General features: G+C 46.6%; 1 protein-coding gene across 12 annotated transcripts in view; it reads left to right on the top strand.

The window, feature by feature from the left end:
* Window positions 1-21,520, top strand: part of AFDN (afadin, adherens junction formation factor) — a 2,107,422-nt gene that overhangs the window by 2,014,796 nt on the left and 71,106 nt on the right. For 10 of the 12 annotated variants that reach the window (XM_069607417.1, XM_069607414.1, XM_069607415.1 and 7 more), the window contains one exon: window positions 17,823-17,960. In XM_069607417.1, the coding sequence (XP_069463518.1) occupies window positions 17,823-17,960 (138 nt within the window). The remainder of the gene's footprint in view (window positions 1-17,822; window positions 17,961-21,520) is intronic. The other 2 variants (XM_069607416.1, XM_069607421.1) reach the window with 1 other exon arrangement.

The raw sequence follows: 21,520 nt of genomic DNA, 5'->3' as shown, positions 1-21,520 counted from the left end.
CGCCTCAGATGGGGTCCATCCTTAGGGATGTGATTAGGGACATGCTTCCTCTGGCCCCTCAGCCTGCGCCAATAGTTATTCCTCCTATGACTCCAGCGCTGCAGACCCCGGTGCAGCCCCTGCTGTCCACTCCGGCCCCTTCGATTCCAGCTCCCCTGCCTCCCACAGTTCAGGCAGTTACGTACCAGCCTCCCCTGCAGCCTCTGGCTCTGGTTTCCACACCTCAGCGCCCAGCACTCCTCCACCCGCTCGGGGCCAGCTGGACCCCCTGGTGGACACAGACGAGGAAGAGGACCCTGACACACCATCAGCCAAGACCTTCCACGAACGACTAGCCGGTCTGGCCATAGTACTTAGGCCGTCCTCAACCCGAAGTCAAACAACCGGAGGCGGGTGTACTGGCCGAGGTCCTCACTCTACGCCCCACAGCTAGAACGGGGATCCCGATGCAGAAGGACGTTGTCGCCTTGGCCAAGAAGGGGTGGCTCAAACCGCACTTGGCCCAACCTGTCAATCAGTGCCTGGAGGCCAAGTATAGGCAAATGGAGGGGGATGCACTCTTGTTGTCAGCCCACCCTCAACCGCACTCTTCGGTGATTGGTGCGGCGTCCCTCTACTCAAAGCCTCAGTCGTCCTCGGCCACCTAGTCCTCGGCGTTACTAGGCAAGGAGGAGAAGATCTTGTAGGCTTACGGGAAGAAGCTTTATTCCAACGCTTTGCTGCATCTTCGTCAATCCAACGCGGATGCCATGCTGGCAGATGTTAACCAGAGGCTCTGGTGGGAAATAGCTGACTTCCTTCCAGAACTTCTGGTGCAGAGCCAGTCACGATTCAAGGCGGGACTGTCAGAGGCTAAAATGGTGGCACAAGACATCATGGAGTCTACCATGGCCCACATTGACGCCTCTGGCTGGGCCATATGCATCGCCACGGACATGAGGACTGCCTGGCTTTGGGCTACTAAATTCAACCCAGACGTCCAGGAACACATATTGGACCTTCCATCCGAGGGTGGCTACCTCTTAGAAAAACTGTTTGCAAACTGCAAAGTCTTTATCCTTACGAAGGCCACACCGGAGGCGTTCACCCAGTCACATCAGCGCTCCAACAAGGGGTGGACGTTTTGAGGGTTCAGCGACTTCTAAGAACGGAGGACCAGGCAGGCCGACCACTCGCAGAGTCAACACTGGTGCAAATAACAAAAGGGGGGAGTAAGGACTTTTTTCAGTCCCCCTCCTCCGCAACAGCCTCAGAGGGAAAGAAGGCATGACGCGTCCCTTCGGGGCCACGTGTCTCTGGTGCGGGGCAGGCTTGCCCTTCACGCACAGTGTTGGCATCAGAGGTTCGCAGACCCCTGGAGGATCCTCTCTGTAATATCCACGGGGTACCGCCTACCAATCCCTTCCTCTCCTCCCTCCTCCCCTCCACTCCCACAGATTGGGACAGCAAATCTGTTGGCGGAAATTCCATCGCTCGTTGAGAGACAGGCAGTGGAAGAAGTCCCAGCCTCCCAGAGAGGATTGGGCTTCTACTCCAGGATTTTCGCCATACAAAATAACCACCAGGCTGGCCTGAGAGTTGTGCTGGACCTCTCCACCCTCAACCTCCCTCTCTCTCCAAAAATTCAAGAAGATTACGCCAGCACTCATAGCGGGGACATTGTGCAAGGGAGACTAGATTTGCTCCCTGGATCTGAAGGATGCTTATTTACACGTCCCGATTTGGCATCCACATCGTTCCTTTCTGCGATTCAGGATCATGGGCTGCCATTCCAATACAGTGTGCTACCCTTCGGCCTCAACTTGACCCCCAGGGTGTTTACCAGACCCATGAATGCAGTGGCGGCCCTACCCAGGGCCACCACTTCTACCTGTACCTGGACGATTGGCTCGTCAGGGCGAGATCCCCGAAGGCGGTTCACCACACCTCCTCCGCCCATATTACTACACTCCACGAGCTGGGATTTTTACTCAACCTCAAGAAGTCTCGGCTGCAGCCTATGCAGAGACTGACCTTCCTGTGCCTTATCTGGGACACAACCTCAGAGAGAGTGTTCCCCTCGGAAGACAAGATCGCGGCCATCAAGAGGCCACTGCTCACTTTCTCACCCGAGAACTGACATCGGACTGGTCGTACCAACATATATTGGGTATAATGGCAGCGCTCCTACTTGCCGTACCCCACACGAGACTCAAGATGGAGATTACAGCTGCACTTCGCACCCTCATGGAATCGGAAACGGGGCTCTCAAGCAGAGCTTGTCAACATTCCTCATTTACTCCACGCGGACCTCACATGGTGGTCCAGGGACTGCAATCTGCAGATGTGCAAGCCTTTCTGGCAGCCGGCCCCGCAGGTCACCATCACTGCGGACTCCTCCATAGAGCGTCCATGGAGTCTGGACTTGGAAGGAGCAGGAGTCTCATATCAACTGACTGGTGCTGAAAGCCATCTGGCTGGCCCTCAAGGCTTTCCTTCTGCTCCTTGGGGGCAAGGTCGTCCTTATCCAGACCGTCAACTCCACCAGCATTTACTATGTCAAGAAGCAGGGGGGGGGTACCAGGTCCCCTCCACTGTGCAGCCTAGCAGTCAGCATGTGGGAATGGGCCCTGGAGAATATCTACCTCTCGGCCGTCCACCTGCCGGGGAGTCCAACTTGGAGGTGGATAAGCTCAGCAGACTGGGAGCAGACAATTACGAGTGGCAATTGAACGATCAGGTGCTGATGGAGATCTTCAGTAGATGGAGGCATCCTCAAGTGATCTCGTTGCCTCCTGGGACAACAGGAAGGGCCAGCAGTTTGCGTCCTGGTAGGGGCAGGGCCCCAGCTCCCTGGGCGACGCATTCCAGATACAGTGGCTCTGCATGACTGCGTATGCCTTCCCTCCCACACCCTTGGTCCACAGGGTGATCTGCAAGATAAAGGAATCTTGTCACCTCAGCATCAATCAGATAACTCTGTGGTGGCCGGCGAGACCTTGGTTCTCGGAGCTTCTCAGCTTCTCGGACAGACCACCCATTCACATTCTGATGGGCCCAGCTCATCTTCTGGTGCAGCAGGAGGGCAGGGTCATCCACCCCGCCCCACAGAAATGTGCCCTTGCAGCGTGGTTCCTGAGCAGGTCACGCTGAAACACCTGAGCCTATCGCAGGCTAACCTAGAAATCATTCAGGGCGCCAGGAGCAAGGCTACCAGGAGCCAATACAAGATTAAATGGACTAGGTTCTGTCACTGGGCGGACTCTAAAGAGGTCGACTCCCCCCTCCCCTACCTTACGTGCACGCTGGATGATGTGCTCTCCTTCTCTGCACAGCTTGCTCACTCAGGATTGCAGGTGGACACATGCCGCACCTATTTGGCAGCTTTAGGGGCCTTCAGAAATTCGGAGGAGGAAATCTCCTCCTCTTCCAATCCAATAGTCAAGAGACATTTGGCGGGCCTCTCCATGCTCTACTCACCCATCAAAACACCACACCCCATGTGGGAACTCAATGTAGTGCTGGGTGCCTTGGTGCACAAGCCCTTCAAGCCAATGGCGTCCGCGGACATCAGGCTGGTCACCAATAAGACAGCTTTGTAAGTGGGCCTCATCTCTGCTCGAAGAGTCAGCGAGATCCATTCTCTGGTGGCCTCAGAACCCTATACAACCTTTCACAAGGATAAGGTGGTCCTGCAGACACACCCCACCCACGTTCCTATCTAAGATACCCTCCGCTTTCCACCTAAACAAGGAAATAGTCTTACCTATGTTCCGAGGAGAATTAGCTAGCATTTCGGTGCTGGACTGCCCCAGGCAGGACAAAGACTGATATGTTTGGGATATTTCTTCTCTGTGAAAGATAGTGAGCTAAAGACTCTGGGTAAGGCTCTTGTAACCAGGACTCGCATCTGGCAGAGTGTCTCCCAGGACCCCCCTTGTTATTTGCATATTTCAAGTAACTATGGGTCTCACCCTAAGTTACTAGGGGAATCCAGACTTGGACCCCTTGCTCACTATTCTTAGAGAGGCACAGCTACACCCTACTGATGAGGTTCAACCAGACCGAAACACGTGTCTGGAGTTGCTGTTGTTACTCTTGTTCAGAGGAGAATTGCCTAGCATTTCAGTGCTGGACTGCCCCAGGCAAGACAAAGACTGACATGTTTGGGATATTTCTTCTCTGTGAAAGATAGTGAGCTAAAGACTCTAGGTAAGGCTCTTGTAACCAGGACTCATGTCTGGCAGAGAGTCTCCCAGGACCCCCCCTTGTTATTTGCATAAAGCATAGAAGAGCCTGGTTGGCTTGAAACTAGCTACTTTTGACTCCCTAGCGAAGAGAGCACCATGCAACCTAAGCTGTGTGATAACTGTGTATGTTTAGGAATGTGTATGAAGGAGAATTAAGAGCACACCTTGTAGAAATGTAAAGCATAATGTTAACGTTTGCCACAAGTTAGATTTGCTGCTTGCTATGTAGTAGTAATAGTTTGTCATTTATAGAGCGCCTTTATCCCATTAGTATAGCCTCAACACGCTTGTGTTTGGAATGCCCTTGAGGGACCGAAGTCCAAGGTATGGGAACATTGTCAGAATGATCAGAATGTGTGTGTGCGCGCATCTGGCCAAGGTAGGAAGTTAGGTGGGCTGGCCGAACTCTGCTAAGCTTTGCACTAGCTCCTTCTTCCCCTGAGGTAGCTCCCGCGCTTACAGGTGATGTCTGATATCCAGGGGCTGCTTTTATCTCCTGCTCACCAAAGCAAATTTGTAGCCCTGCATGTGTATGTATGTGTGAGTGTCTGTGTGTATTAATGCTAGATTTGAATGAGATGTGTGATGAATCTGAACAATTAGTTTCTTCTTCCCAGAGAGGAGCCACCCCCTCTGTGGCTAGGGATGTGAGTCTGTTCCGCAAGATCCTCCCTATGGGCATTGACAAGTGGTACTTCAGTAGGAGCAACTCCCCTCTCAGGGACAATACTCCCAGTCCAATGCAGACTTCTATGAACGGACTACATTGTCCGCCTACATGGGACTTGAAAGAACTGGTTGTTCTCAGATTTTAGTTTCCGCAATCCTCCTTCCACCCTGTTGGCTACAGGTAATGCTGACGTTCATCTAAAGGCCACTGTTAATGAAGGACACATCTTTTTTTAATGTTATGAAATACGTACATGCAATAAGAACTGTGAATGGAGACCTCAGGCGCTGTGTGTGACTTATACAGGAGGAGGAGAAGAATCCATGATACGCAGAGGCGAGCCTCTGTGAACATGTCCTGTAGGGGCAGAGCTATGTGCATTTGCAGAGCCGGTGTAGCGTAGCCAGAGCTTGCTGGAGGCTATGAAGTGGGTACGGTTACCAAGCAAGCGTCTCCTGTCAGGAAAGCAGCCTAGACGGAAGCAAACAGTCTTTCCTGGTGGCATGACCACTACAGCACAGTGCTGGGCCGGGTGTCCAGCAACCACCGCCAAGACCAGGAGAAAGCAAGGAGCCTGAGTCCCTGAGCTCCACAAGGTGAGTGCCGGCACTAGCAAGATGAGCACTAGCATGAACAGGGAAGCGAACAGAGGGATTTTACTACTGATAAAAAGCTGACGTGTTCTTGGGGGGGATTTAACCAGTGGTAAACAGAACAACATAAATGAAGACGATTTTTTTTCTTCCAATGGAATTTTGAGACTGGTAATAAGTCCTCTAAGAGCAGGGCCAGGCAAAAGCCCATTACGAGGCTGTTCTGTAAGCCTGTTTTTCTTTTTAGTTAGGTGTTCTGAAGGGGTAGAGCCAGTTAGTAACTAGGAATTTGGGCTCGGGATTCTTTATTTTGTATTACGACGAGCCCTTCGTTTTTGTTTTAGAAGGCAGGGAATTTCCCTCATACCTATAGGGCCAATTATGCATTTTTCCTTTTTATTTGGGTAAATCCATCAATACCAGGACTCATTGTTGTCCGAGTCCTTCTGGTTCGCCACTGATGGTTGAGTCTGTCCATGAGTGGGGTAAGTTGTGTTTGTTTGTTTGACTGTCAACACAGGAAAAGCCTGACTGCCCCTTGCATGAGATAAAGTTTCCAGGCTAATCTCCATGATGCCCCAATCAGAGAACAGACAAGGAACTGTATATTTCAGGGCTGGGGGAAAGAGAGTTACCTAAATGGCGATTTCGGTAACTCTTTCCCAGTTTTACCAGGTTCTGATTGAAAGATGTGGCAGGACAATTCCATCTGTACCAAAGCTGTATCCAGTAAAGTGAAGGAGAAAGGCTCATGAAAAGAGAAAAGAACACTTTCTTTCATTGGCAAGAAGACGGGCTCCATTTATTTCAGGCCTCATGTTTGATGCCTTAATCATCTGGGGCATGACGGAGCTGTCGAAAGTATTGTATGATTGGGCTGTTGCAGCATCGTTCACCTCTGTTTGATTCAACTGCTCTGCGTCCCGTTAAGCAGGAGGTGAGATGTAACTTGAAGCACCTTTGAACACATTATTTGACCACCCATGCATTGAACGTGCATCTTCTCAGGAATCCTGCTCTAGAGAGTCATGTTTTGTTAAGGCTTGTACCAAACGTTTGGGTGGCTGCTCTGTAGATATCAAGCAGTGCAAGATTTCCTTGAAAAGCTACTTCTTACTGATTAACCCCTTTGTGGAATATGTGCCTAGATTACGTTTCAGCTGTGTACTGTACAAATGTAAAAATAAAATAACAGCCCTGTCCCTCTGAAGCTGACTAAGTGCCACAACCTGATGTTTGTGATATTTGATTATTTCTTTACCATCGCCAACCGTGTAGTGAATGTTGAGGAGATGCCGTGTCCCATTCTCTGAGTCTCGGAAGACTCTGCTTCTGGTTCATCAAATATGAGAACGCCTTCCTTATCTGTCGAGTGCCCAGCCTCTGCCACTTTGCTTAAACATGCTGTTACTCAACTCTCTCCTAAGCATATTTTGTTCATGCTACTCCTTGATGCATTTTCAAATGTGTCTTATATTTACAGTCCTCGGTGAAAGACCCAAAAGAATAAAAATGTTGAGACATTTAACTTTCTTGAATTTGTATCTCTTATTTGTTCATGGCCAAGGACAGCCCTAATCGCTGGCTGAAGCCTGCCCGCCCAGAGGTTTGACCAAAGGATGGTAAACTAGCCAGAGGCCAAGCCGTCACAGGAGCTCCAGAGCCTTCCCCTAAAGCATCCTTCATATTAGCAACAATTACTGCACCTTTTCACGCGGTTTCTTACTTTTAAGCAGTGCCTCTTATTCAGTAAAGAAGTATTGGAGCGCCCCTATCTCTCCGCAGCTTGTGTTTTCTTTGGTAATTTGCACTGCCTTGGCACATATGCATTTGAAAGCGCCCAGTTAGCTTTTCAATTTATGCCTCCTTCAAAGTAAGCTGCAAGCCTGTGCCAAACTATATCTAAAGCTGGTGAATGTATTACACCTGCTCTTCTGGGCTGTGTCTTTATATTTTGAAAGTAGACTAAGCATTAGTGCAATTTAAAGCAATTCGAAGTTGCCCCAAACCGATGTGGCATAATCAGCCAGTTCTGGCCTTTATTCTTCCACTGATGTTGTTCATATTGTATTCATATTCTGGTAGTCCTACATTCATAATGTGAAAAAGTACAAGTAATGTACACAACAACAGAATACAATTGCACGCTTTACTGTGAATTGTGTAATGGCTACTGCACCTCACTAATGATGTTAAATGAGAAAAGCAGGCATTTTATTAACTTCTGTTGTGTCTTGAATGTGTGTGTTCGTGAGTTATCTTATGCTACCTCACACGCCTTTACTTTTGTGCTGCAACACATAAAACCGTTCCTGAGGATGATGATGTGGGTTCATCCCACAGGTAGGGTCAGGTTCACATTTGCGTGGATCTCCGGACATCGGTGTGTAACATGTTTCAATGATGGCAGCGCTATGTGCCATTCGTTCTGCAGATGATAAAATGAATCTCAATTGGTGATTTGTAACGTATGTTATTGACAATTACGCAAAGCATCAAGACTAATGGCGCACAGTACAAAAATAACAAGATGCAATTATTAGTAAAGAGAATTCTGTCATCTGAAAGTGTTCCTGGCGTGTGACGGGTGTGCATTGGAGCGCAACGCTGAACCTGGGCATATTGAAAGTATTTCTGTCATATGATGTATACATGCTGGAAAGTAACACAGCGTGGGCATCTGAAGGTGTGTATCGTATGATGGATGATCGAAACGAACAAAAAAACTTTACAAAGGAGTCATCTGGCATCACACATTGTTTCCCCAGAATGGGTTCTGGAAATCCAGCCCATTCAAGAAAACCAATTCCTCTTCACTCGTCCCTCTTCGTCTGGGTGTGGGGGTCAGAATGCTGACACTGCCCCTGATTCAGAGAAGAAAGGATGAGACTGAAGGGTAGCTGCTAATCCCTTACTTGTGCAACGTAGCCTGTGGAGAGTAGATATTGCCATTGCTGCCCAAAGGAAATTAAAAGATTACATTTGTGTCTGTGAATATTTATATTCGAGTGTTGGAATGGCCTGTGACTGTATGTTTGATGTGAGTGCATGTGTAAATGCCCATGTTTATATACATGATTGCTGTCATAATGGGCAAAAACAATGTGAATGTTCTTACATGAGAGAAGGGGGGCAATGTTGGTTCAGCTTGTATAGATATGTTTTCTTATAGTGGCTACTGTCCTTTGAGGTTTTCCCTCACGCTTCGGCAGTGGGAGCCTAATTGCAAGGCATACATTAGTTTTTAAAAATTGATTAGCAAATTTGCTAATACAATTTTTCTTGATTAGCAGACAAACCCATTTGATTAGCGATTTTGTACTAATGTTTTTAATGCCACCAGAAGATACTTGTACCCAAGATATAAAATGAGCAACAATACAGCAGTTGTGTGTACCGCTAAAGTAAGACATAAGTGAGAAGTCAGGCCTTGCAAATTCTTTCTGTAAAATGGTGCATGTCACCACAAACCCACTTTAGTTTGGAATACTGCTGCCACCCAAAGCCCAGCCATTCACAGTGAAACTTATTTGACATTTACTGCAAACAATGTAAAGTTTAAATAAGTTTCCAACATCTCCTGCAAATGGTACTGGCCCTTTCTTAAAATCTACTCAACTATGTGAGTGGGTGAAAATACTTTGTGAGCCCCGGATGAGTGTCTGTTAATAGGTTAGCTGCATGATTGGACACAAATAAATAGATATGATAAAAGGGCTCTTAAAACAGTTTGGCCAGCTCTCTCTACTGCAGGTGCAAATATATAATGCAATCATAATCATAGAGCAAAGTGAGCTCTTGAGGCCAACTACAGTGTACAGTTTTGCAGTAGGTCTGTAGATGTACAGACTGGATAAAACTATAGATCATTACTTTGAGTAAATATAAAGTTAGCTTTGTGTATTCTTTATGTAAAATACTAAGCAGAGTGGAAGAGTGGAAGGCATACCAGGCAGAGGTTTGCCATCAAAGCATTTGGCCGCGTCATCGTGTACATTTGCAAAGTTGTCAGCTCGTCAATATGAGGCATCTTCCCCAACAAAACGAAATCTAGTTGACACTGAGATTTAGATACACTTTACTGTAAAGCATGGAGACAATGCAGTGTTTTACAGTAGCAATACTGTAATTATGCATTATGTAACCTATTACATTTTTAGAAAAGGAATTGAAAGCCTTTTTTTTTTTTTTTTAATGACTAACACATACTGGTCTTTGGCAGACAGGATACAGTTAGCTTAATACCAGTATTATCCCGATTATTTCTGGTTTGCAATGATTTGAAAAATAAAAATAAAATGTGTGTAGCACTCCCACACAGGTCGATTGAAGGGGATGATTACTGCTGCACTCTCCCTCCATTAGCCCTTTTGAACTTGCAGTGAACAGAGAAAAGAGGGTGGAGGGAGCTCTGAAGGCAAGAGAGGAATACAGGGTGAGCTGTGTTTTCATTGAACAGGGTAACTTAAATAGCTAACTTTGCTACACAAGTGCCAATTTAATTAGCAAACCTACACAATTGCATAAAAAAAGCTCCACGACACTGCTTATTTTATGCCTTGGATTGACCAAGCACTGAATGGCTGCACCTTAATTCGGACCCATGGGTTTGCCAGGTGGTGAACTAGGGCTCCTGCCTTCCTTTACTAAGGCACCCACTGGATTGACTCCTTGTTGCCAACCTATTTGGCTTCCAGATTAATTGCTCCTTCAGGAGATTCACTCCCTGCTGGAGGCCGCATTAGAACCCGTGCTGCCTTCTGAGTTGGGCCCTGGGGTGGTACTCCCACTGCTTCGGTTTGGAAAAAAGGACCGACGCCTGTATCTCATCTTGTACCTGAGGTCCTTGAACAAGTTCCTCGGGATGAAAAAAATAAAGATGGTGAACCTAACCGGATCCTCGAGTGACAGTATTGAATGGTGTCACTAGATCTTCAGGACATATTTCAGGACCAAACAGTTCAGCCATATTGGCAGCCCGGATTGTGGCGTGCAAAAATTAACAGCATATTTGTTGATGGAAGATGGACAGGGTCTGAATCTGTTAAGTACACTAGACCTAGGAGGTAATGTGAAGGAGTGTGGGAGGTGCAGGGATGTAAGACTTTAGTAGTGAGGAGTGGTTGGAGGAATGAGTGAAGTCGAGGGGTGGGGGAGGTGAGGGTGTTGTCACTTCCTGGCTCTTGGTGGTAGATTTCACTGAGATTAAGGTGCAGACTAGTGTCAAGCAGCAGAGGTTCCATGAGTGAAATTGGTTTTCCACAGATGGTAGTGCCAAGAGTTTTGAAAAATGCTGGTGCTAACTTAACCCACGTTTCTGATGCACAGTTCTTAGTTGGTTGCTATTATTTTAATTTCTTTCAAAGTGGTTGCTTGAAAAGCCAGGAGCCAGGTCTTGAGCTTTTTCTTGAAAGTCAAGTGGTTCACATCCAGGCGAAGAGGCTTGGGTAGTGTGTTCCACAGTTTTGGGCCAGAACTGAAAAAGAGGATCCTCCTTTCCACTTCTTGTTGAAGTTGAGGACTAGTACTCGTGCAGGATTGCTGGACCGAAGTGGTCTGGAAGGAGTGTAGTGATCAAACTTAATTCTAAAGGACGAAGGGCCTCCTCAATGGTATGAACGATGGGCAGTGCACATGTTACCCATTACCATTTCAGGATCTTGTCTTTTGGGTAACGTCCTCCCTGAAGGTCTTCACCAAATTGTTGGCAGAGGCGGCAGCCAGTATACGGTTAGGGGGGATTCATGTTTGAGCCTATCTTGGTGATTGGTTTACCAGGGCTAGCTCTTCTGAGCAAGCTCGAACATCTCAGCCATACCTGCCCCCTATTAGACATCTGGGCTTCTCACTGAACTTCAAGAAGTCTCAGGTGACAACTTCATAAGTGCTCCAGTTCATTGGTGTAGTCCTGTACTCTTCGTCTGGTAAGTCTTTCACCCTGAGGACAGGGCTCTTCACATTCTACAGATGGAAATGTATTAAGAGTTTTGGAGCCCCTCTAGTGACAAGGAATATGCTTCATAACCTGTTTTATGGAATTTCTTCCACTCAGGATGGTCTATAACCACATTTTAGCTCACTCACACCTCACAGATGAGAAATATCCATTTGAATATCCATATGATCCCACCCTTATGGGCAGTCCAGCACCAAAATGCTAAATAATTCTTCTATGAAGAGTACCATCAGCATCACAACACGTGTGTTTTGGCCTTGTTACTCCTCCTCAGTGAGGTGAAGCTGAGCCTATACACAAAACTTTAAAACGTTACAAGGGGCTGGCCAGTGCTGCAATTTCAGCACTGGACAGCTCCGTGTAACGTTTTAAAGTTACAAAAAAAGCATTGAAATGCTACTTTTAACATGAGAAAGTGCATTTCAATTGAAACAAGTCCATGTCTATTGTCGATGGATTGGTTTAGAAAGAAATGCATTTTTGCATGTTAAATATAGCTTGTCAAAGCTTTTATTTTCTAAACTTTGTTTTCGAATGTTTTGTTATTCGAAACTTTGTTTTTGAAAAAATCACTATAAACCTAGAATGCAGTGTGAAATAAACAGAGAATTTCCTAATAGACAACAGAGTTCTCCTGCAATGATAGCCATAGAGATTCATCATTGCTCCCAAAACAGGCGAACGTAGCAAGGCAAGTGAAGTGAAGAGTCTTCATTTGTCTCCAAATGTCATGACAGGTATGAAACAGCAAAACGTTGGGGGGTTGCGTAGATGTTTATGGAGGGAAAGCAGCAAAACGTATACATTTCCCAACGTAAACCAAATAGGAAGGTGGAAGGCAATAGGAAAGGATGATGGGAACTCAAGCTGATAGGAGCAGAGCGACATAAGGGAGTATCACTCTCACTGTAGCTGGAGAAGCTGGACCCCTGAGCTTCCTCCAACAAGCAGCATGATGTAGATTTGATAAACGGAACATAGGCGCTGTCTCAATTGACTTTCCGGCTGAAGTCTGCTGCCCAGCACATATGTCCAGAATCGTGCTGATGGTAGTCTGCCCAGCATGGCGGAACTCATGTACCTGGGACCAGCCATGACAAAACGCTGTTGTGATATATTTTATTTGTATTGCGCTCATACACAAGTGTTTCAGAGGTCGACAAGGCAAGGGGGGGGGGTAATGGAGAACACAACAACGATCTTACTTGGCCCAGTGAGATAGAAAACGTGCAAGTGCATGGCTAAGGGAAAGGGGAACAGTGCATGGAAGGGGGGAGAGCGGAAAGTGCGGAGCTGAGGAGAGCAGATAAATAAGAATACATACAAGTAAATAGATAATCGAGGCAATAAACAATGGTAGTGCAGCCGGCAAGTGGCAAGTGCTGTGTTTACGGCAGCAGACTGGGTAAGTCTGAATAAGTGCAAAAAAGAAGAACAATGAGGGTGTGGGGGACTGTATGGGTACAGATACAGTCCCCAGTGCAAGGGGTGGCCAGGAGGCAGTGCAGGAGGGTGGCAGGGTGAGCAGGTACCTGGGCCAAGGGGACAGAGGGTGGCCAGGTGCACAGTGCCAAGAGAGAACAGATCAGCAGGGGAGAGGGGGAGTGAAGGCAGAAGAAAAGAGGAAGGTCTTGAGGTGCTTCTGTGTGATGCCAGAGTGCCTTGTTCTCAACCGCCGCCGTGCTCTGAGTCACCAATGCAGACACCAGCGTGTGCACTACCTCCACCCACCAATTAAGTGCAACACAGAGATTCATGGCTTTGTGACAGTGAGTCTGTGCTGGGAAGACACACCCACTGCCTCAACCTTTCAAGCCCAGAAGGCAGCAGCAGGGATGGCCTACTATCATACTCAACTGTTGAGGGTTCAGGAACGCCACAGACACAAGGGTCATCATTTGGACACACAAGTAGGGGCAGAAGGATCATTTTGATGGAACTGTTGTAAGAGACTTTCTTTATGATGTGTGTCTGGAGACGTATCGCATGATTCCTTTATTGTTGTGGCCAGATTGTTGTTAAAGCATATCCTTGTGTTAGCCTCTTTGTGCCTCCAACCTAGCTACCCTGTTGCCAAACTCAGCAGGTTTGGGGTAAGTGCAACTAAATGAATGTGGGCAAAGAAGTGCTTGTGAATAAACTTATTTAAGATATTGTTAGCTGACATGTGGTCCAGCCCCAGGATGAGAAACATCATCCATCCCATTATCAAATGCTCTGCAGGCAACCGGATTAGAAACTACTCACATTTGCATAGGTCTCTTAGCCCTGTAACAAGGCTTAGTCCACAAAGTTACTTAAGTGGTCAGAGGTACTGCTAATAAGACTTCATGCAGAGAGAGAAAAGACATGCAGTAAGGGTAAAAAAAAGATGAGAAATTATTTAAAAAAAATATCAGAGAAAGCCCTACAAGAGGAGTGATCTTAAGGACATTTTATACTGTTATCTCAAAATGTACACACTGAGCGGCAAGGTGTTGCAGAATCGAGACAATATTGAGATGCCAATGGCATGGTTATGTGTTCATTATTGCTGATGTTTTTCATTGAGTTTAGCCATTTAACGAATTATGAAAATAGAATTGGCACAGTCATTAATTATGTTTCAGGAAAGGCAAAGACTGCACCGTACATTGTATGGATAAGAAATAACGGGGTCTAAACGCTCTGCTAAAGAGAGATGTTTGAGAATTCAGGGACCACAGGGCAGGCAAGGATGTCCTCATATAAGAACAAAGGCTTAGTAGGGAATTCAGCAGAACATATTTGCCTGGCTATCTTTTTCTGGTGTAAATGTCTGCTTCCCCAAAATCATCAGGTTCTTTAAACAGCGTTCTCGTTCGGAAAGCAACAGATTCACGGATTAGACTGAATTGCTTTAGACCAGGGCCTCTGTAAAGGGTTGCTGTAGCCACAATTGGTGGTAGTTCACTTTATGAAATTTTATTCAGCTCTTTGAGCGTTGGAGACAGTGAACATGTACTGCCCTCTTTCAGAACACCACATCTCCTGGAGATCATGTCAATGGCTGTAGAGCACAGTATAAATCAAACGTTCATATATACAACAATGTTCAAGTCTGAGCCAATTCATTTTTCATGGTAACAAAAATAAAAAGTACACGTCTTTAAAATCTCCTCATTCTAAGAATGGTTGCATTTTTATGGATGACTAACACTTTAGTCCTATGCTGATTTATCACCTTCCCCACAGCAGTGCGTTTGTACTTTTGATTTCCTTTCTTTGCAAGTTTGTTGCTATCGGAACAGTATAGGCACTCTTTTGATCATGCTTAATGTTTACATGCTGTGAGGTGTGTTTGAGGAGAAGTGTTTGATTGTTGATTATACAAGTGGGCATATTTGAACTGTTCAGCGTTCAAGCCATATCACACCACCATTACCATATGGGTGACCCAATATGACATGAAATGTTGTAAAGGCTCCATAAAGAAGTGTTTGGAAACCATAAAATAGTGTCCTAATGATGCCACATTTTTACAAGTTTACCTAAAACGTACATGGACCCAAACAACACAGGAATATCATACAATGTTGCAGCTTGTTTTGCTTTCCACCTAGCTCATTGTTAATATGTTTGGGGACACTGGCAATTCACCCATCACCCCATGTCAGCTGCTGGATCCCAACACATCCATCCTCTCGGCCAACTTTGTATTGCACTGCAGTACACCTAGACATACTTGAAAATAGCCACCTTTGCATTATTTTTATTTATTTATTGAACATGTGTATGGCACCTATACACAAGTATTTCCAGGTGCCACAAGGCAAAACAAGGTGGGTAGGGGGCATAGGAAAAAATAACAGTAAAAGTTTGTACTAGGCCTTGTGACATTCTTACAGTGCAAGCACAAAGACACAAGTGCATGGGGAGGGTGGAAGTAGGGAGAAGGGCTGGGATGGGGGAGGGTGGTAGAGAGTGAAGTGCAGGAGTGGTGTCCCAGTGGAATGAGCAAGTGCTGAGGGGAGCCATGGAGGACAAGTCCTGGGGGAAAGGTGGGGAGGGAGGACAAGTGCAATGGAAACGGGTGGGCCAGATAAGACCAGTCCGGGAAGGGTGCCCGAAGGCAAGTGCTGATAGGGATTCTAGGGGAGACTGATCAGGGAGGTCCAGGCCCCTGTAAGAACTTATAAGGGACCAGGCACCAGTCTTAGTGGCAGAGGGAGATTAGTACAGGAGGAGGAGAAGAGGAAAGTCTTGAGAGGTTTCCAGAACTTAAGACAATCCGGCACAAGTCTGAGGGGGGCAGGGAGGCCATTCCAGATGGAGGCTCCTGCAGAGGAAAGGGATCTACCTACTACTCTCTCCTTGGAGAAACGTCTAATCTGCTGAGAGTTGGAGCTAGAGGACCGAAAAACTCTAGCAGGGAGGTATTTCAGTAAGAAAAGTTGTATGTAGAGAAGCCCCAGACAGCCTTGTGGATGATGGAAAGGGTCTTGAACTTGATCCTTGCGGTCACCGGGAGCCAGTGGAGAGATTTTAGGGCTGGAGAGATGCAGTACCTGGGCTTAAGGCCAAGGATAAGTCTTGCAGCCCTATTCTGGTTTAGTTGAAAAGGGCAAAGGGAAGAAAGCAGCAGATGGAGGAAGAGGCTGTAGTCCAGCCTAGAGAGGACCATGGCGCTGAAGACATTGAGCTTCTGGGGGAAGTTGAGAAAATGCAGAATGCCTCTGAGGAGGTGAAGCTGAAATTTGGACTTCTTGGCAAGGTCCGTGATATGTAGAGAGAGAGGAGTCAAAGATGACCCGAAGGTCTTTTTGCCTCACAAGAAGATGAGAGGAGGGGACCCAAGGAGGGTGGCCAGAGAGTGGGGGAAAAGAGGGAGCAAGGGGTCCCATTGAGAAGGATCTTTGTCTTACTGTCCTTAAGGCAGATATCATTAGAAGAGCACCACGACTGTATAGCAATTGGGTATGAAAGAAGAAGAAGAGGAGGTTGATGGGAGCTTAAAGAAGAGCTGTGTGTCATGCGCATTGCATTGGAAGTGAGGAGAGAAGGTGGAGATCAAGTGGGCCAGAGGGGCAAGGTAGATGTTTAAGAGCCATGGCGATAGGCTAGAGCCCTGAGGGACGCAACAGGTAGAGAGTGAGGTGGAGGATAGGAAAGGACACAATTGCACTTCGGAGGGTCGGTTTTAGAGGAAGGACGTCAGCCACGGCAGTGCCCAGTACGTGGTGCCAAGGGTATCGCAGGGATGATTTATGTGGATAGAATGATTCTGTGTCAAAGGCTGAAGAAAGATGGAGAAGGATCAGGACTGAGGGGGAGTTGGAATACAGGTTTGATAGCAGCGTGTTCAGGAGAGCAGTTTCCCTGCTTCTGGATGCTCTGAAGCTGGACTGGTGGTCATGAAGGCAGCCAGCCGATTCGGTGTGATAGGTTAGTTGAGGGATGACCAACTTTTCTATGAATTTGCCCAAGAAAGGGGTAGGTTAGTTGAGGGATGACCAACTTTTCCATGCGTTTGCCCAAGAAATGGGTTATAAATGCTATACTTGTGTATAGGCGCATTATAAATGCCATACATATCATATCATATATAGAGAAATAGGGTGATAGTTAGCTGGGCATGAAGGGTCTGCAGGCATCTTATTTAGGAGCGGGTGCCCTAGAGAGGGTTGTGGGAAAGAGCCAGTGGCAAATGAGTGGTTACAGAGGTCAGCCAAGGAAGGGGCGAGGGAGGAGATGTTGTCCTTGATGGTTCTGGATGAGCAGGGGAGCACCTGTTTGGAGGAAACTTTCAGAAGGCGTACAACTCTAGAGACCTCATCCGGTGCAATGGGATAGGTGGAGGACTGTATTGGGGGGGGGGGGGGTGGCGGTAAGGGGCCAAGGGAAGAGAGTGAGGTTGGGCTGGGGAGGGCAGGCCAGGACAGTGAGGACAAAGATGTCCAGGAGGATAGCTCAGCGGCAGCGTGCTCGACTTGGAAACAAAATGACACGGAGCAACACAAGTTCGATCCCTGGGTTCGCGCTTAGAAACCTCTGGGTATTAAGCGCGTTATAAATAACCTATCATATCATATCAGAGTTAGAAAAATATAGTCAAGGGAAGATTCTTCCAGCAATTCTGTGTGGATTATATGCAGAGCACAAGCAGCAATTTCCTTCCTCCAGCCTCTAACACTCTTTTCTGATAGAAATGGAAGGTCTTATGGCTGTCAATCTTCAGAATCCAGAAAGGATGTTACAAATTGTAAACGTGGGACAGTAATAAAGTTGATGGTCAACAACAAAAAGTGACTTTAATGTGGCAGCTTGTTTATGTGATGTCATTTGTGCCGCATGCTTTTAAGAATGAACCCTCTTATTGTAGAGAAACAGATCTTTGAAAAACAATTCTTTGTTAGCTACAGGATGAAGAACATAGGCGGCAGCAGCAACTTGAAGAAATGCGCAAGCGAGAAGCAGAAGAACGGCAAGCAAGGCAAGAGGAGGAGCGCCGACGTCAAGAGGAAGAGCGAGTGAAGCGGGAGTCAGAAGACAAGGTTGTCTCTCCTAATAAATCTATTTACAATTGAAGATGATTTCTGACCAAAAATGAATGCAGTTTTATGTTCCTAGCTATTTAATTTGGTTACGCTTCAAGTTTAGCATCCTATTACTATTGACACACCAGAAATGGAAATTGTGCCAAAATACTGCACACTTTGTTTCTTTATTTGTTTTTGAGCAGAAATGTGCATGAATAGGATTGTTGACCATTTACCTTATTTTGTATGAACAATCATTATGGGTATTTTAATTCATGGACCTTTTAACATTGCGTTAAGGTACTTTTAACATTTTTCTCAATCACATCTTTTTTCTCAATGTTCATGCTATCGTCTGTTTTTGTGATGAGGCATTACCTAAACAGACCACTCGAACTCCTGAAGTGTATTCCAATGGTCTTTATTTTGGTTCTATACAATAATCGCGGGCTTGAGTAGAATTGCCAAACTTAAACAAAAAGGAGCTTAGGGGAATTTGGCTCTAGGGCTGTCCCCCGCTTTCTCATCTCAGTGCCTGTTAGAGGAGTTTTCTCCACTGTTAGGTTGACTTTACAAAACTATCCTAATTGTTTGTAGATGCCCAACTCTTAGTATCAGTCTGTGGTACTCATGAACCTTGGTAGAGTGGCAGAACAGTCGGTCTTATCATAAGAGGAAGATGTAAGCTGTAGGTAAGTACATTGAACCTAGTTAGTAATGCACAGCAAATAAACACCCTTATATTTACATTAAAATATAGATTTATTATATTTACGCAATAATCACTTTTAAATTCTTAGCACAATAAACCAAAACACTTAGGAATACTTTAGAACACTTTTCAAAGACCACTGCTTAGTTTGTAGTTGCTTGCAGTTACAATTGTTGCAGATTTGGACAGTAATGGCAGTTCTATAATTGGTAATAACGTGCACTCGCGAAACTTAGAAGTAATACAGTAAATACATTTGCTCTGCAAACTCGCATATTATAGCGACTTTTAGGAAGGTAAATAGTTGGTTAGTGTAACACTAGCAAGGCTTAAGGTTCTAGAGGCTTTTTCGCACAGCAAGTATTTTAAGGTCCAAAACGCAACCCTACCTAAAGGCAGTTCAGAGAGGGCTCCAAGTCTTGACAAGCAGCAGAACAACAAAAACTCCTGTGGATATGTTATAGTCTCTAAGATGCAAGAGGATTGAACCAACATTGGAGACCCTGTTAAAGGACTTGTTAAAGGGACACAAACGGCGGCTTCGGTAAGAGGGGGTTGCACTGGACACCTCCATCTGCACTCCCAACGCTCTGGAGCGACCTTTCGGATTAAGATGAGCAATACCTTTTTCCCCACAATACCTTTTTGTTTGCAGACATTTTTGTGGCTGGATTCTCCTCGATGTGGCAGCGCTAGACCGACCTCTGGATTACTGGGTCTGGTGACAAAAAGCAGGACAATAGATGGGCTCTCTCAGCAGCAGTTTTGAGGGAGGACCTCTGGCACGGATTTCAGCAACTTCTCTGGTCACTCTGCGGTTTTGGCCCCTTTTCTGCAGCACCAACAAAGGACGCAATTCTCCCAGTTAATCCTCTTCGGTTCCTGAAGTTCTGCGCTCTGCTGAGGGGACTTGGACAGGTCGAATTGTGTCTCTGGAGCTCCTCTGATTCTCAGCAAAGACTTGGACAGATTTGGCCTTCCTACGACAATGCACTTCAATTGGGTCAGAGGTCTCCTAGTATTGGGGTACCGCAGCTCTGGAAAGTAACAGGACCTCGGGAGATGGATCTGAATAAAGTTAGTCTTGGGACTAGTTGTTCCCACCAGTCAAAGGAAAGGAATCCTCCTCTTTGGAGTTCCTCTGTCACAGAGAAAACAGGGCTAGGACAGCAGTGGTCGCTTCAGTGTTGCAAAGAGTCTGCAGGCATCTCTGGTCATTTTCTTCGGTTACTTCAGCTTCCAGTAGTCGACTTGCCTTTCACCTCAGGAACCTCACCTTTTATTCAGTTTCAGCCTACACTCCTCTGCAATCTCTCTCAGCAGTTTATAGAAAGGGGTGGGTGGATTTACAATAGGACAGCCAGACCCCCCAGTGGGAGTTGGTTCCATTCAGGCAGACAAAGGGCAGGGGAGCCATTCCCTTTTACTTGGAGGGTGCACATGTTTCCATTTAGTATGTATACATGTCTTTGCGGCCAACATGAACGATGCCGCCATTTTCGAAGTCTTGTGTATTCCCCATCCTCCTCCTCCATAGCAAACAAGACCAACATGGGTAATTTGTTTCGGGCTACACCATCTAGGTCTTTTATCCACCCCAGGTCCTCATCACAGAAGATTTGTACTCTCGGGCACCCTCACCACATATGCCAGTAGTCGGCTCTCTCCTCACACCCTCTCCAACATTTGGGGCTTGGGTTTTAGAACATTTTCTAGAGTCTGACCGGGTCATAATGCCATCTGTTGAGTAGCTTAATGGAGTAGAATATGTATTGGCAGGAGATTAATGTCTGGCCTACTCCCCTTCAGAGTCTGTCCCAGAGGTCCGGAACAATATTAATTCCCACATCCCATTCCCATCAACCCCTCAGTTTCTCTGTGGAGCCACCACACATTGCTGAAATCATTTTTTCCCAGTGGTAATCTCATCACTGCGTTCTTAATTTCTTCCTCCATTATGGTGGCCTCCAATACATTAGACTCCGAGGTGGAGAGTTTGCGTAGTTGGTTGCCCGTCAGGTACCTGTCTATCGCCCGCTTCGGGTTCCACCTCTGATTCGCATAATTCTCACAGAAGGCCACAAAGGCCTCAGAGATCCCTCCTCCGGCTGGTTCATTTGTCCCTTCAGTACCCTCAATTTCTGTGACCCATCCTTCAGGCCTGCTGGCCCCTTAATTTAGCTGCCAATAATGCATCCGCTTTATCTCCTTTCTCATAGAATTGTACTTAAAAAATTGTAGCTTTCGGATTATTTTACCTTCTTCCAGTAAGCGCAGCTCGTCCCTTTTCCCCCTTGCATCCACTATATATTCCTCTCGCCTCCCTGACGGCTGGTGTGCTCTTTGGTCCATTTGTTTTATTTCTTCCCTCAGCCTACCTTCGATTAGTGACCATTCCCTCTTCTTCCTCACCCCTTGCCTGATCAGAATCCCTCTGCAGGTAGCCTTCCCAGCTTTCCACACAATGCCTGTCTCGACCACATACGCGGTCCCTCCACAGTGATTCGTTACACCTCCATTTCGTCCCTCTCGGGGGTCAAAACCATCCATTGTAGGTCCACCATGACCATATCCTGGTCGGACAAGGAAATCAAAATGATCGCCGAGCCCTGTGCATCTTCCCACTGGTCGCTTGAGATATAGATGTAATCTATTCTGGTATATGTTCCATGTGGGGGTGAGTTGAAAGTATAACCCCTTTCCCGTGGGTGGAAGTGTCGCCATGTGTCTGAGCCCATTCCCCTTGAGTGCCTCCTGGAGCTCCTGATAACCACCACGCACACCCCTTTCCCCCCTGTGTCTCCTAGCCCCTCCACACCCCTTGCCTCCATGTGTCTCCAAGCCCCCCACACCCCTTGCCCCC

This window comes from Ambystoma mexicanum, chromosome 4q (genome assembly GCF_040938575.1).
Source record: "Ambystoma mexicanum isolate Mex_15411 chromosome 4q, UKY_AmexF1_1, whole genome shotgun sequence".
NCBI classification, from domain to species: Eukaryota; Metazoa; Chordata; class Amphibia; order Caudata; family Ambystomatidae; genus Ambystoma; species Ambystoma mexicanum.
The sequence above is the reverse complement of the archived record's forward strand: the minus strand, read 5'-3'. Positions and strand labels throughout refer to the sequence as shown.